The sequence below is a fragment of the Anticarsia gemmatalis genome, chromosome 25 (genome assembly GCF_050436995.1).
Source record: "Anticarsia gemmatalis isolate Benzon Research Colony breed Stoneville strain chromosome 25, ilAntGemm2 primary, whole genome shotgun sequence".
NCBI classification, from domain to species: Eukaryota; Metazoa; Arthropoda; class Insecta; order Lepidoptera; family Erebidae; genus Anticarsia; species Anticarsia gemmatalis.
Genome location: NC_134769.1, coordinates 4,436,124 through 4,450,158, shown reverse-complemented (window position 1 = coordinate 4,450,158; position 14,035 = coordinate 4,436,124). Strand labels below are relative to the sequence as shown.

At 38.2% G+C, this 14,035-nt stretch overlaps 1 protein-coding gene across 4 annotated transcripts in view; it reads right to left on the bottom strand.

Annotated features, from left to right (window-relative positions):
• LOC142983936 (uncharacterized) overlaps window positions 1-14,035 on the bottom strand; it is a 136,394-nt gene that overhangs the window by 70,907 nt on the left and 51,452 nt on the right. For all 4 annotated transcript variants that reach the window (XM_076131152.1, XM_076131150.1, XM_076131151.1 and 1 more), the window contains exons 3-16: window positions 11,467-11,569; window positions 10,298-10,491; window positions 8,351-8,506; window positions 7,666-7,867; window positions 6,282-6,406; window positions 5,517-5,663; window positions 5,109-5,238; window positions 4,526-4,725; window positions 3,871-4,024; window positions 3,093-3,326; window positions 1,828-1,926; window positions 1,238-1,366; window positions 696-894; window positions 237-330 (exon numbers count right to left, since the gene is read on the bottom strand). In XM_076131152.1, coding sequence (XP_075987267.1) covers window positions 237-330; window positions 696-894; window positions 1,238-1,366; window positions 1,828-1,926; window positions 3,093-3,326; window positions 3,871-4,024; window positions 4,526-4,725; window positions 5,109-5,238; window positions 5,517-5,663; window positions 6,282-6,406; window positions 7,666-7,867; window positions 8,351-8,506; window positions 10,298-10,491; window positions 11,467-11,569 — 2,166 coding nt within the window. The remainder of the gene's footprint in view (window positions 1-236; window positions 331-695; window positions 895-1,237; window positions 1,367-1,827; window positions 1,927-3,092; window positions 3,327-3,870; window positions 4,025-4,525; window positions 4,726-5,108; window positions 5,239-5,516; window positions 5,664-6,281; window positions 6,407-7,665; window positions 7,868-8,350; window positions 8,507-10,297; window positions 10,492-11,466; window positions 11,570-14,035) is intronic.

Here is a 14,035-nt window from a genome sequence, read left to right as displayed (position 1 = left end):
GGACTTTTCACATACCCTCAATAAGTTTATTAATCATAGTTTTCCAACAATGTAACAACGTTTAAGCTACGTTGAAGGCTTCTAAGATTTAGATTAGTCCAGCCAACCTAGAGGTTGGCTGGACTAATCTAAATCTAACTACTAAATAAAAACCATACGAAAGAAAGAGGAATATTGTCTTCAGGGATAATCATGAAATATTGATTAAATAAAAATGTTGTAGAGTAGGTACTTACAGCAGACAGTGCGTTTGGATCAGCATTGTGTTTCAGTAGTAACTGGATAATCAGTGTATGTCCTTGTTGTGCAGCTTGATGCAGTGGTGTGAATCTGTTACAAACAGAATATCATATTATTACACGAAAGAAAACTTATTACATTTGGAAAACATTATCTTAAAAATTTTAATAGACACTTTTTACTGGTTTTTGCGACTGAAAATGTTTTTATTAATTGTCTGAGTTTCTAATACTACCCAAAGATATCTAAATTAAATTGAGGAATTACCCGTTTTTATCATAAGACGAAGCTACAATTGTTTTTAGACACTTGACTGAAATGGCCAAGTATCAAGTCATATTGAATTTTATGATTATTGGAATATTCTGAAATACAATACAGTCTAATCAATTTGTTTGCCATCGATACGCTAAGAAGAAGAAGAAGTATAAAATAAATGTGGAGTGGGTACGGACCCATGCGCAGCTCTGGCGTGTACATCAGCATTGGCGGCGAGCAGCGCCTTGGCGGCGGCGTGGTGTCCGTGGTGCGCGGCGGCGTGCAGCGGCGTGTAGCCGTCCCTCGTGCGCGCCGACACGTGCCCGCCCGCGCCCAGCAGCGCGCGCAGCACGCCCGTGCGGCCCTCCGCCGCCGCCAGGTGCACCGGCGTCAGACCTGCGTACATACATTTTGTTATTTACCTCAATTTGTATACTTGCAGCACCCACAATTGACCTTCTAATTCAGTCAATCTTAACAAACTCATTGATAAAGCTACTGGATCTTTATATAGTAAAGTGTTTAAAGTTGCGCGTCTCGATTATTCGAGTCTGAAATCTACATTAGTTTTAGTGCAAAAGAACACACTTCAAGTTAGCGATATAAAACATTACATACAAAAATTGGACACAAACGATATGATAAGTACCACAAACGAAGAGTTCCAATTTACTTTCCAAAAACAACTTTCTTTCTGTGATAAACAGATTCACTCTATTCTCTACTTTAGTCCACGTACCATTATTAGCAGGTACATTGACATCAGCGCCTCTTTCGATCAGCATCTCGACACAATCTTCGTGACCCTCCTGCGCCGCCATGTGGAGAGGTGTGAAGCCTGCCTTGGATTTCACACTAGGGTCTGCATCTGTTGAAATATATATATTTTATTAAAAGATGCATTTAACGATGACACTTGTGGTGGTGTATGTCCGACTAAGCTTTGTCGGTTAAACAATTAGCAGGCGAAACCAAAATCCGTAAAGTTATTTTCATGACCTTAATTGCGATAACTACTCATATTTTTAAATGTATTCAGTTGAAAAGATACAGTTTTATTTTCTATATCCACTTGAATAGTAAGTTGTTAAGTTAAAAGTCTCCTTAAGGATTCGAATCCATAACGAGGTGACACTATGATAGATTAAACTATTCGAAATGACGGAGGAGACCCTTGCCCAGCAGCGGGACATTAATGGGTTAAAAATTTGTAACATTTTTGTAATGCTGAACTTTCATAAGATATTCTTACCATAATTTGATTTTACTACTGAAACTCCGTTCAAAAAGTATTATGTATTTATAAATGAAGCTATATAAAGCACTTACCATGTTCGAGCAGTGCGAAGGCGATATCAGGGTGGTTGTGTCGGCAAGCTATGTGGAGCGCCGAGTGGCCGTTCTTCGCCAGAGAGTGCGGCGAGGCCCCTACAATACAACACTAGCCTTACTTCTAGCCAACACTACTGATATAATGCTCTGTACACATATTTACTCGATCGAGCCACGAGTTTTACTCAAAATGACTCGATCGAGTAATTTTCTCGAGCTCAGTGACATTATGTTGTTGGTTTTGCAGTGATTCGCATTGATTTTTTGTCGTTTTTGAGTAAAAATATAGCGATATATCGTTTGTGAGTACGGAGCATTACATTTGTACAATGTGTAGATTTAGAAAAAAAAAGTGTTTGATAAAGAAGGTTTCTTTATTATTCATAAATGCTTAAAGATTAAAGACAGCCTCTGACTCATGCCAAATACTTTACGAACGGCTATATTTTAAAGGTAGTCTACAAGTGGCAGACATCTTTTTAAATGAAGAGCCGAGAAAGTCTAGTCGTCAACAACAGTTGGCGGGTCGGTGACACAAGAATCCTCAAAAGTTTGTCAAAAAGAAAGAGTTAAGCATTTGTGAATAACAAAAGTGATTTTGTGATCGAATGTATGTTACATTTTGTAGTATAAAGGTACGAGAGGAATAGAATGATCAAGTTTCTGAGATATTTATACAATTTGGTTCTGGCAAATAAGATGTTTGATGTTTCCTTAGCTCGAAAGGGTTGAACATTTTGGTGAGTGTATATTTAGTGTGAGAGAAATGTCAATTTGTGCATGTGTAATTCATAATAATATTTACAAAAGTTTAATATGAATTCAGTATTTCATATCATTATGACTGCAAACGTTCACAAGTAAAACTTTTACTACCTTATTACCAAACGTAGCGTCTGATTGACATAATTAATGCGTATTTTGTCTTTCTCACTTTCATGTAGTTATAAACATAATTGAAAGAGGAGACAAAACATAAATTAACCAGGCTGTTCCACGTTTATTAATAAGGCCATTAGGGCGCATTTATACTGAAGCAAAGCTCTGTAGAGCGGATTCGAACAAACTGCAAATCGAACAATCAAAATACTCGAAATATCGTCGACTTGCGGTTCTATATCCTTCGCTCTACCAAACTCCGCTTCCATAGAAATGCACTCTTATAGTATATGAACGTTTACACTACCAAGGAAAGAAATCAGTAACTCGCGAGCCGTTTTTTAGCTTTTTCTCACGAATAACTGACGATTATTGATACGTACCTTTGTCTAGCAGTAATAACGCGATGTCTGGGTGTCCGTAATAAGTAGCCATGTGTAACGGGGTGATGTGTGACCTGCCGGGGGCGTCAGGGGCGGCGCCACGAGCTAGCAGCAGTCTAGCGACGCCGGTGTCTCCGTACTTAGCCGCAAGATGCAGTGGAGTGAAACCCTTGCGAGTCTCCGCTTCGATGGGCGCGGCGTGCTCCAACAATATGGCCGCCACTTCTTCTTTGCCTGTTAAAAGCGAATGGTGAGGTGCTTGCGTGTTTTGTTTCAAATGTATTACGTAGCGAGTGAAATGCTACTTTTGTTGAGGTTTTACACAAATAAACACAAGAAAAATTGTGCGTATTTCGGTCACGAACAAATAAAATATGTACCATATTAAAGAATGGTATAGAAAATATAGCGCTGTGTGTAATTTATGTTTAAAAATTATTCGAAAATATTTCAACATCACACTCGCTATACTCAACACAGTGTCGTGTTATAAAGCAATTACTGGTGCAATTCACCAATAAACGTAATTAAACAATACTACATTAATATTCTATCACATATGATGTTAAAAAATGCATATATTCCAATATGGAATTTAAAGAAGGGTAGGTACCTCTCACAATATTAAGACAACACTATCTCTTAGCACCAATACAAGCTCATGCTTATGATAGTAGTATGAAAAACCAAGTATTTTTTTAGAAATTGCATATTGAAATATGAAAACCATGAACAATTGTATGTAATATATAACGTAAGTATGTAATGTATATTATACCTTCTTTAGCAGAAATATGTAGTGGCGTGTATTTGTCTTTAGTAGTGGCGGTGACGTCAGCGCCATGTTGTACCAGTAGCGCCGCGATATCGCCGTGACCGAGTCGAGCAGCTACGTGCAAGGGCGTTTGTTCTTCACGAGCTCGCGCGTCCACCTGCAAAATAAGTAAAAGAAATATAAATAAGGTGTGATATAAATAACCAAACTTATTGACTGTCTGTATTTAAAGACTCTCTAGGAATATTACAGCTATGTAATATTCTATGATCTTACTAAAGAGACTAGATGTTGTCAGATGATCGGAACAACTCTTAAGTACATGTTTCAAGCGCAATGAATATCAAGAAACCGAGTTGTGAGCAGAAGATGGCAGCATTTGCTTTTAAAGCAAATTAAAACAATTATTTGAACAACCCCAATAGGTTTTTAAACTCTCGCGTTGCATGTTTAATGTATAATAGAATACGGGAATTAACGCGAACACGCATTTTACCTTAAAATGCCTTACGTTTCGGCGCAACGTTAGGCATTTTAAGGTAAAATGCGTGTTCGCGTTAATTCCCGTATTCTATTATACATTAACCCCAATAGGCCTGTAACGAGCCTCAAAATCTACATTTAACACGTCACATAACAATAACAAATGTCGCTTTACCTTAGCATTGTTCCTAAGCAACACCCGGACTAAGTCAGTCTGGTGTGCTCTGGCCGCCAGATGTAGGGGTGTCTCTCCCCTGGCGGTAGCAGCATCGGCCGCAGCCCCAGCCCCTACTAGCACTAGCGCGATGTTCATACAGCCCATGAAGGAGGCCACGTGGAGGGGAGTCAGACCTGATTCGGTTGTCGCTGATTTACCTGAAAAAGTATTATAGTGTTTTAGAGTCTATTGCTATTTCGTTAGAGTTTCTTATACGTAGGCTAAAGCAAGGAAATACATGTTATTTAACTTAACAATAGTAAGCCTAAACTTAAATATTAGTATAGCATTTAAATTACTAACATACCTGTTAAAAAACAGCTAAACAATTAATTATTAATACTTTAGTTAGCTTATAATTATGTTACTGCAGTGTAATAAAAGGCTGCGGTAAGAAACTTTTACTACATTTTTATAGACTAGGTGAGTAGCAAATGGGTCTTTGAAAATCATCCTGACAAGCATTAAACGTTTCCCGAAATTATCACAAAATCATGTAACAAAATAAGTTACAAAGAAGTAGGGTTAGAGTAACACTCACTGGCGCCATATTTAAGCAGTAATTCGACTACTTTGAGTCTATTCTTCTTGCATGCAATGTGTAGAGGCGTGAATCCGTTGAGTGCTCTCGCGTTCGCGTCCGCGTTTCTGTCCAGAAGTAGTTTAGCAACCTGAAATAATAAACAACATCAATTACCAACTATGACTAGAAACACTATTATACAACAATTTTTGCATATTCCCCGTACTTTTATGTTTTATTGCAATAAAAATTACAACTCTAGAAAACTATCACGATACAAATAACTTCGACAATTCTTAAAAAAGAGCAATAACAAAAAGAAGCTTGCAATATTAGCTGCAGAATACAAGAAAAACCAAACTTACATTAGAAATACACATCACAGTAAATTGAACCTTAGCTTCTCCAAAATAAAGTGCTATTCACCTTGACATGTCCACAGTGTGCGGCGACATGCAGCGCGGTGAGGTAGTCGACGGTGACGTCATCGATGGGCGCGCCCTCCGCTAGTAGAACCTTGGCCGTCTCCACGTGTTCGCCTTGCACGGACATGTGGAGAGGGGTCAATCCGTTCTGAAATTTATATCACACACTAATTAGTAAATAAAGATATGTTTTATCTGTTCTTAAAGTTATATACGTACGTGCACTAGTGAAGTTTTTTAGAGCCCAGGGCTTTTCCATCTCCGCACCAGATGTTCCGCTACCGGGGCGGTTTTTTAGTGGCATCATCACATAACCCAGAATTTCCCCCCCAGGAAATTTGAGTATCCGAAAGGATTTTTCCCCCCGCAAAAAAAAGTATACGTTCGTATGTGCGTACGATTAATACGTATACGTTTGATCCGAAAGTGGTAGATTTCAATTTCTTAAGTAGGTACTTAACTTATCAGAAATTAAGTTAGAAATAAAGGTTAAAAGGGCCTATCTTTCTATTCAAACCGACTAATGCTGACCAAATTCAAACATCTATGACACTGAGCGTTACAGGTTACAAAAGTACAGTATAAAAAACCCCGTAAGAGGGCAGCAAATTGTTAACATTTTCATGAATACACAGTCTTGTTTTAAGTTGTTTTTCATCTATTGAATAACATACTACGATATAAGTGAAAAGATAGTCCTTTACTTATTTAATGCAATGAAGCCCTTAAATAGGTCAATAATAAACTCATTGGCAGTGTTTTGTACCTTAGTTTTGCTAGTAATAGGAGCTCCATGCTGCAATAGCCGTGATACTACATTACTGTGTCCGGAGCGAGCGGCGCAGTGCAGCGGTGTCAGTCCGTCTCGTGTGACTGCTGCTATATTGGCTCCTGTAAACATACAAATACAGTTTTAATTAGTTGAATCTTAATGATATTTATATTTATTAATATTTTCTGGATACTGCAGAAAAAATATTTGTCATCATGATAAGTTGCAATATGCATTATGTCAACGAACTGCTTTTATGGCGGTGATAAATGCGACGCAAAGAGCTCGGTTTAAAGGCTCGGGAAAAGTTATTCTCAAAATATGTCAGGCCAAAAAGTTATTTCTAAGTCTTTTGGTAGGTATACTAGAAATAAGCAGTAGCACAGAAGGCTAGTTTCTATGAAAATGGCCACCTTAGCTGAATATTGGCGAAGAGGTCATTACACTTATTACATCAACTACTTATAAGATTCGTTGGTGCACAGAATGTACAAAATCGCAGTTAGTTGTCACAAGCGTGATTGATTGTCGAAGCACTTCAGTAATCATTATCATTTTCCACTGATGTCAATCACCCAGGTTAATTATTAAAAAACAGACTTTCACCGAAAACGTGTATTTTTAAGTCATATATTCATAGCGAGACGGATGTCAAATTATCAAGCAATTCACATAATTCGGCCTGTCATACAAGAATACTTCTGTGATCGTTGATTGACAGCATATCGTGCGGACAAACATTCAACGGATTCTTTGTTATATGATATTTCAATCATGTAGACGTTTAATTTAATAGCGCAGTCGCGTGTCCCGTAAAAAGTAAACATATGTTGTAGGTATGTAATTGTTCGGCAATTTCGACAATTAACGCGCTAATTACATTATGGATCCCTGTAAAAACTTAGTTTAGGCATTTTTGATACAGATTTAGTTTAGCTTTTCTAAAAGCCAATCCAGCGCTGCTCGTTGACAAAGTTTCAAACCCCAAATCAATTACTTAGGGGTAAATTTTTAAATAATTCCATGAAGGCTAGGTTTAGTTTTGAGTCTTTAAGTTAAGTCTTCAAGTTTAACCGTGTTAATTTTTGTTTAATCGGGTTTAACCGTGAAATTGTTAAATTTGCTTTAGCCGTGAAAACGTAACAGGCAGACAAACGTTTTTTTTAATGGTCGTGGGGACTTTTACAAACATACAAACAACGGACACTAAGTACAACCAAACCCGAAACAACTATCTGTGGATCGCACAAATAGCTGTCACATGTGGGAATTGAACCCACGCCCTCCCGACGCGGTGGTAGTAACGTGATGACCGCTTTAACCACTGCGCCACGGAGGACGTCTAGTCTACTTTAAAATATCAGTAAGATATAGTTACCATTTTCCACAAGCAGGTCTAACATAGCCAGCTGTCCCCACTTGCTGGCAACGTGTAGCGGCGTGATGTTGTGTTTGGCGGCTCGTCCCGCGTCTGCGCCGGCCGCTAGCAGAGCCCTAGCGACGCCCACGTTGCCGTAGTGAGCGGCTATGTGCAGCGGCGTGAAGCCCGACTTTGAGCATGCGTCTGGGTTGTGTTCGTTCTGCAAGTAAATAAGACGTTAAATTGAATACTAGTGATATTAATTGTTTTAATAACGCAGGCCAAATAAATAAGTATCATATCTGAGGCGCTAGAAGAAGAAGACTGTCAACTAAGCCACCGACAACCGAGAAATTTTGTATGAAAAATTGATCAGCGCCGTAGCAACTATGTACAAATTCTCGATTCTTTATAGTACCGTAGAGAGTCGCGCTACTGGTATCCCGTAACCCAATCTAAATCTGTAAATTACTTAAAGGTATTATCGCATGCGTGTTATTATAATGTGAGATGCTAAACAAGTACATTAAGGTACCTACCCGTCTTATGCAATTTAAATCGAACAAGCTACTCCAGAAAAAGGAAGTTTTTTCCAATACTCAAAAATTTGCGTCAAACGTGTAAAAGATTATTAAATATTCAGAATGTTTGATTAGTATTTTAATCCCAAAGTTAACCTTCATAAACTCTCTCATAAACTTACTTCTAAAAGCAGTGTAGCAGCTTTGACATCGTTCTTCTTGGCGGCGATGTGTAGCGCGGGCAGCCTGACTTTGCCTCGCGTGTCTGACTCCAGCAGCTCGGCCACCACGCGGTCGTGGCCTTGCTGCATCGCCACCGCTAGAGGCGTGAACCCATCCTGGAAATAAACGTAGATTTAGGTATACTAGCGGTCATTAACCCTGCGTTAAACATTAAATTCTATAGTACTTATATAAGGTTATAAAAATATTTAATTAAAATAGGAATTTCTTTGCGACAATAGAGTAAAAAAGAGGAAGGAATAACACAGTTTAATACTCACCGTCTTATTCATAAACTCATTATGAACTTATTTTAGTTAAAAAGCTACTATAATATGTTTTCTCTCTTTCATTTCGCTAAGGAGTGAAAGAAACAAAACACTTTATAAGCTTTTCATAACTTCATATATTTTTATGAATGAGAGGGTTTATATCACAGTACTTATACGAGGTTATACAAATATTTAATAAAGTAGGAATATCTTTGCGACAATAGAGTAAAAAAGAGGAACGAATATCACAATTTAATACTAAATAGTTGCATGAAAATCGGCCCAAGATTAAAGAAAGTCGTATTGACAATACAAAATTCAGCTGTAAATAGTACTGCCCAAGTGTTTCATCAACAATTTTCCGCGTGTGACAGGTGGAAATACCCAGTTTCACATGATTTCTACCAAATAACGTCTCCAACTTGATATTCCACACTTTTTCTCGCATTCAACAACTAAGACGTTGACATGGCATTCGTTTCATCGCCTAATCGAAGGCTTAAAGGTAAAAAACTTAAAATGTGTGTGGGGAATGATTGCATGGATGTCTGTAGTTAAATATAAGTAAACAATGAAAAAGCATTCGTATTGAGTGCAACAATGTTAAACGACAGCAGCAGTCATCGTTACACGGAGAATACATAGCGCGTATCGTCACGCACGTGTCTACATGCCAACCACTCAAATGACATGAATTTGGACAACAGAATCGTAGAAACGAACTCTTGGATTACTATTTTATATACTTAGAATGGTGTAGAGGCCGTTATCTGTCTAAAAACGTGTGACGTGACGGACCAGTGACGGATCTTAAATACATTTTGCTAGTAAAATAAAGCTGACAAGTTATTTTGTTCGAACACGTTAATTTCAGAAACTGATGGTCCGATTTGAAAGATATTTTTGTGTCGAATAGTTCATTTATTTAAGAAGGCTGGCTATATAACATCACGCTATGCCTAACAGTGGTGAAGCAATAAACAGTCGTACGAAAACTGGAAAAACTAAAGTCCACGCCGACAAAGTCGCAGGTGGGCGCTAGTTTAGCCGAATAAAAACATCAGAAAGTGTATAAGGGTACAAAGAAGTTAAGTTACAATTAACTTGGTACCTCAACTAGCAAAGCCGGTATAATCATTGAAATCCCCGTGCCCTAATACCTATCTTAAAAGTTATCAACTAAATAATTCAGCGGCGTCAATTTATATTCCGTTGAGAGAAGTTAAGGTCGATAATTATGCGAAGTACTTAGTCATTAATATTGAAAGGTATTTTGAGTAGAAATCTACCATCTGATGCCGCATCGAAAATTGTTGATGGAAATTCCACTGTTATTGAAAGGACACCGTTACATACACGGACATACATGTCGTTATATGCAGAACTCATCTTTAGTTTACGGTAAAACTTGGATTGTTTTAACATGTCATCGTACTGCCCCAGTTCTTGGCAATCTTTTTAGAAGAAAACCCCTCACATACAGGTCGTTTAATTAACATAATGTATGAATATAAAGTTCAAAATACAATGCGATTGGTGAGTTTCTTTCTAACCTCCCGGACACGTATCGTTTTTACTTTCAATCGACAATATGCTATATATGTATACTGCAATTTGTGTCTTTTGTTTCCTCACCTCAGTGGCGAGGGTCTGGCTAGCCCCAGCCGCTAGGAGCATCTTGACGCAGCCGGCATGGTTCTCCTGGGCGGCCATGTAGAGGGGGGTGAAGCCGGCGGCGGACTGCGCGTCGGCCTTCGCCCCCGCCGCCAGCAGGGCGCGCGCCACCGCCTCTTGTCCCGCGAGGCATGCTATGTGGAGAGCTGTGTTACCTGCACATGGAGAATGTCATGAAGATTATGTTATTACTGTGGTAGTGATGATTTGATAGCTTGGTTCTATAATTCGTCAAGAAAACAGTCCCTTTATTATGAATTGAAGGTTTGAATGATCAACCGCGATAAACAGCGTAGGTCTTAATTATAATGCAAAAACAATTGATACTTAGGCACATACATTAATAAACTACTGTCGGGAATAAAGATTTTCACAAAAATATTACAGTATTCATTTAAATATTTATAAGCTTATACCACCAAATTTATTATGACGATTTTTCTATAGGCAGCCTTTCCACAATAATACGAAGCCACTAGATTCAGACAATGGACCCTGCCCGGACGTGTAGGTACTCTTTTCAGAGCAGACGGTACTTCGGCATGCTTGTTATTTTTCATTTTAAAATTCCCGAGCGTTTCAAAGCACTCAGTATGTGTACCACAAATATTCTAAATGTGCAGGCCGGGACCATTACTTATACAGTATATAAACCAAGTAACTGAAGCTAACGATCACTATCTAAGATAAAACTTGCTAAGTGGAGCGCTGAACAACGCTAATACAGTTTCTTGATAACTTAGAACTTTATTTTGTAAGTTGTTATACTTATGAAAGGGTTCTTGAATGGTATGTGTGTTTATTTTGTAATGACAGAGACAAAATTGTTGAAGATTTAACCAACAAGAAAACATAAGAGTATATTATGCCTTTTTCTCTAACTTCACCGCGCAATTTTTTTGTCAACACTAAGCTACATCAAATCTGCTGCGAGTTTTAACCAAATAATACTTTTTGTTGGGATCGTGATTATTGCACATTACCGATTTATTTGAAGTAAGACGAATCGTGCTAGCACAAGATCAAAATGAGGCATTTTTGTTTAGCTGGAGTATTTATTTACATCGCCGATGGAGAAAATGTCAACGAACACCAAGATATCTTTGCGATAGATATGATTTATTTGTTACCTTTTTTAGTAGCAGCATCAACAGTGGCGCCTCGTTTGAGAAGCTCCTCCACCACGGAGATGTGGCCATCTTTAGCGGCGAGGTGGAGAGCATTCAGCCCGTTCTGTAACAAAACATCCATCATTATTTACATGCTATTTATACTATTACAACCACATATTATGAGTTGACTGAATGTAAATGGGAACGCAGGAAGGGGGCGCCTCCTAAAGACATACACAGATCACATCGGCGATTATCTTGAAAAAAGATCAGGTGCGTAGTATTCGTAACCGGCGGTATGACAAGATGTATGGATATGAGTGAGGCAAAGACAGTTTGTAAGAAACGTACCAAGTGGCGTTCTTTGGTCTCTGCCTACCCCTATGGGAAATGGGCGTGATGTTATGTATATGTATATGTAATGATATAAGTTTTACTTCATACGTTTGTTTCGTGCACGTTAAAATGCGTCTCGAACAATCATCACATGATAAATCGAAACGTTCATAAATCTACGACGAAGCATTGCAGACGTAGTAATTATCATTTCTCAACAGTTTCAACTCAAGAAGATATTACCAGCTCCATTCGTCTACAGTTATACCATCAAACTTGTATGTACCCGGACGGAAACGCTTTTCCAACATGACTGTATATAAATAATGTAAAGTATATTTAAAACCAGTTATAAATTAATTGATAGCCTAGTGGTCTAAGAATGCACCGCCCAAGTGGTCGATGTTTTGAGCCCGAGACAACGCACCAATGACTTTTCGGAGTCATGTGTGTATTAGAAATAATTTGTTCAAAGGTTCGAACCCAAAGAATCACACCAATGACTTTTCGAAATTATGTGTGTATTAGAAATAATTGTCACTTGTTCCAACGGTGAAAGAAAACATCGTGATGCAACCTTGCATGAGCGTTCTTTACCACAGTTCTTGAAGCTATACAAAGTCTTCAACCAGCACTTGGCCAGCGTGGTGGACTTAAGGCCTAACCCATCCCTCATTACAGGAGGAAAACTTGCCCAGCAGTGGGACAGTAATAGGTTATATATATTTATTGATTTACCGTATAAATCAATTAATAAGATGCTGCTAATTATTTTAATAGAGCTTACAGTATGGAGAGTAATTCAAATCAGTTCCTACAACGCAGATGAAATTACATCAAGTGCGAAGGCTGAATGCTAAGCAGAGCGCGAGTGATCATTATAATTAATTGATTAGAAAATGTAGATAGTACTGTATAATTGCTATTAGCATAATTATAGTGAGGGCATGAGTGAAACTAGTAATTGTCGACTTAGAAGTCTTTTGATATGTTAATGTCGATGGACACCAACAGCGATGGAGGAAAGGCAATTTTACTGGATTTATTTTCTGTAATAACGATCGCAAATCGAGTCTCTTTTTAGAACTAAGTGCATTTGGCAGCTGCCTATTAAATTTGAGACACGTTTTATCATGCATTTTGGTGATAACATCGCAACAAATAGGCTAGGTCTAAAGCGCGGCGACGGACATATCATAGCTTACGAAAATCTATTTCACTACCGACCGTTGACTGACATCGCTGCAGTGGTTTCCATATTATGAACGAATATTTAATACAAACAGGATCTACGTAATTTATTTCGCTGCGATTATAAAGGAGAGTAAAATTTCCGATCACAAGTCAAACGTAATTCCTACTAGATACCTCACGACTAAATAAATCTCTGAGGCACAAATGTTACAAGAAGTAACTCTGTTCGTGAAATCATTTGGTCCTAAATCACTGGTTGTGGTTCAATAAATCGCTTAAAATCACCTCCCTACTTTCACATACTTCTACATATATTGTACATATGTTGACTCCCTTAAGATAAGGAGTGACAGATCGCAGGCGAACGGCGGAAGGCGCTACCAACCCATCTCAATCCGTTGATTATGTGATTCTTATGTTTATTACATTCATCATTCACGGCTCCACTTACTACTGATTACAGGCGCTTGCTATATTTTCCAAGCTGTGGGCGTAATAAATTCCGTACCGAACTTAATTCTTTGTCAAATATATTTTCACGTCTACAACAAGCTTAAAGAAATTAGAAAGGTAGCAGACAAAACTACCCTCTAAAATGTATAATCCTGTAATTCTACAAAAGTTAAAGTTTACATTAGGGATCTCTCAAAATTACCTAACCATAAACACCCACGCAATCAGTCGTATCTTTTGTAACTCCCTACAAAATTGACACACCTATAAACTACACCTTTTTTATATAGCCTACGTTTGTATTTGCTAGCCTCCCCTATTCCTTTCATACCTCCCTGTACCCTAGTACAATAAACGCTGACACAAGAAACGAAACACAGGCTAAAAAAATACTTTAGGCCAACTCACACACGTTCATCTGATTCCAAACTAAGCAGAGCTTGTACTATGGTAACCAAATAACTGACAAACATACTTATATTCTTCTAAATACATATCTATATAGATACTTTACAATTAGGCTCAGAACAAATACACGTGCTCATCACACAAATATTTGTCCCGGGTGGGTTTCGAACCCGCCATACGTGGTACGGTTATTGCG